At 41.3% G+C, this 2,087-nt stretch overlaps 1 protein-coding gene across 1 annotated transcript; it reads left to right on the top strand.

The window, feature by feature from the left end:
• The first annotated feature begins 793 nt into the window (after positions 1-793).
• Positions 794-1,840, top strand: tcimb (transcriptional and immune response regulator b). The gene has a single exon (XM_015355798.2). It carries the CDS (start codon positions 925-927, stop codon positions 1,222-1,224), a length of 300 nt encoding a protein of 99 aa, XP_015211284.1. The 5' UTR covers positions 794-924; the 3' UTR covers positions 1,225-1,840.
• The last annotated feature ends 247 nt before the right edge of the window (positions 1,841-2,087 follow it).

Here is a 2,087-nt window from a genome sequence, read left to right as displayed (position 1 = left end):
TCTCCTCCCCACGGATAGCTGATTTGTGGTGAGCGTTCTGGCGCACTATGGCTGCCTTCGCATCATCCAGGTGGATGCTGCACCATTGGTGGCGGTGGAGGGGAGTCCCCGTTACCTGTAAAGTGCTTTGAGTGGACTGTCCAGAAAAGCGCTATATAAGCAATTATTAACAACTTTTGTCCTAAAATTGAAAATTTACTTAATGTTTCTAACAAAACAAGGTTGCTAAGTTTCATGTGCAGTTGAACACATTTAAGAAACAGAAAAGTGAAGTTAAGATACAGCATAAAGTGCATTTTTTAAAGGATTTTTTTTTTGCTGAATGCATGCACAAAGTATAAAGCAGGCAGTTGGAAATCAACAGCATCTTAGGTGAACAGGAACTAATAAATCAAATTGTATTACAAGAATTCATACACATACAGTATTAGAATACAGCTTTAAAATATCATTAGTACTGTTACAGCTCGTTTGACGCATTCTTTTTTTCTGTTTTAGATAGTTTCACTGCATGGCAACTGTGCTTTCCTAAAGGTCTATTATTTTTCTTGTTCAGATGGATTTTACACACTGTTCCTATCAGTAATTTTGTCAACAGTCTGAAAAGCTTAAGTTCCAGCGCAACGCAATGAGGACTCTGATACATTATTCACCAGCTCCTTGAACTTTGAAATCTGCCTGGAAACTGTCCCGAGAAAGGCGTTCCCAGGAGAGTGTAAATCAAACAGTGATGTCATACATAAGTGGGCTTACCCAGGAGTGCGCAGTCCGGTTTTCCTATATAAGGCGCGCATACACATGTCTCACTACCACTACAGCCTCAGCGGACATCAGGTTGCTTGGCTCAGCTCAAGACCAGAGTGGGGATAACCTCGCTGTTTGGAAATCGCCGACAAACCCCGAAGAAGAAACAACACTAGAAAAATGTCTTTGCACACGTGTGACTCTCTCCGAGTGAGTCCCTCAGTCCATGGCAACAAATTCGACACGGCCAACCGCAAGAAAGCCGTGTCTAACATATTTGAAAATGTGAACCAGGACGCGCTGATTAGGCTCTTCCAGAAGACAGGCGACATGAAGGCGGAGGAGAGGGCGAAAAGCATCTTCTCATTCGCCCAAGATCCCGAGGAAACGGCTAAAGCCCTGATGGCGCTTAAACAAAGGAAAAAGAGCAAATTCCTGCAGATTGTGGGCTTGGTCAGGTATTCACTGAAACTTCATTGACTCTTTCACTTTGCTCTATGGGAGCTAAACGAGGAAGAAAAAAAAGATCGCTTGACTTGAAATGTCATGCGAAGTGAACAGTCCTTCAGCCGGCTCACAAAAGTAAGAGGCGAGGGAGAAACACCCTGGGATGAAGTCTGAACTGTAACATCTTGAAATGCTACGTTACAGTATGAGTGACTTCTCCGCATTGCTACAGCTAAGGCGCAAGTCGACAACCTGCGCCCCTCGCCAGCCAAGGAGGAAAAAAATGAGGAAGGAGACCTAAAAAGAAAGCTACAAAAAAGAGACATTTGTACTGACGAAGTGAACCACACGGTTAATTGTTGTGACTGTATGCATTTGTATAATGCTTGAACCGCATTTGCACCTTATAGGTGTATGAAAAGCTTTTGCAGGTGCTCACAATCCAGATCGAGACCGATTGAGCTGCAGAACCAAACGCCTGGTGATGTGAGAAAAAAACTACTATGTGACTGAGTCAGTGTGTAAAATGTGTAAAACCACTACTTGTTCGTGGTCACTAATTTATATGCCACAAAGTGCTGTGATGAAAATGGCTGTATCGTCCTGAGGCTACTATGTTATTTGCTTAATAAATTATTTTTATTCTGAATCATATCTTTCTTCTTGGAACATTTTACATTCATGGTATGTGATATATGCTCCTTCCCAATCCAATGACCATTTCAAGTTCTTATTTGCCTAGTGTCAATTTTTATAATTATACAGATTGTTCAGTAAGCTTATATTAGCTTTCTCCCCAAATGCAATTTCTATCATCTCTCTACTTGATTATATGTTTTTTTTAAACTGAAATTGTATGGGGATGGCAATAGGCTTTCTTTGTTAAACATATCATT

The sequence above is a fragment of the Lepisosteus oculatus genome, chromosome 2 (genome assembly GCF_040954835.1).
Source record: "Lepisosteus oculatus isolate fLepOcu1 chromosome 2, fLepOcu1.hap2, whole genome shotgun sequence".
NCBI classification, from domain to species: domain Eukaryota; kingdom Metazoa; phylum Chordata; class Actinopteri; order Semionotiformes; family Lepisosteidae; genus Lepisosteus; species Lepisosteus oculatus.
The sequence above is the reverse complement of the archived record's forward strand: the minus strand, read 5'-3'. Positions and strand labels throughout refer to the sequence as shown.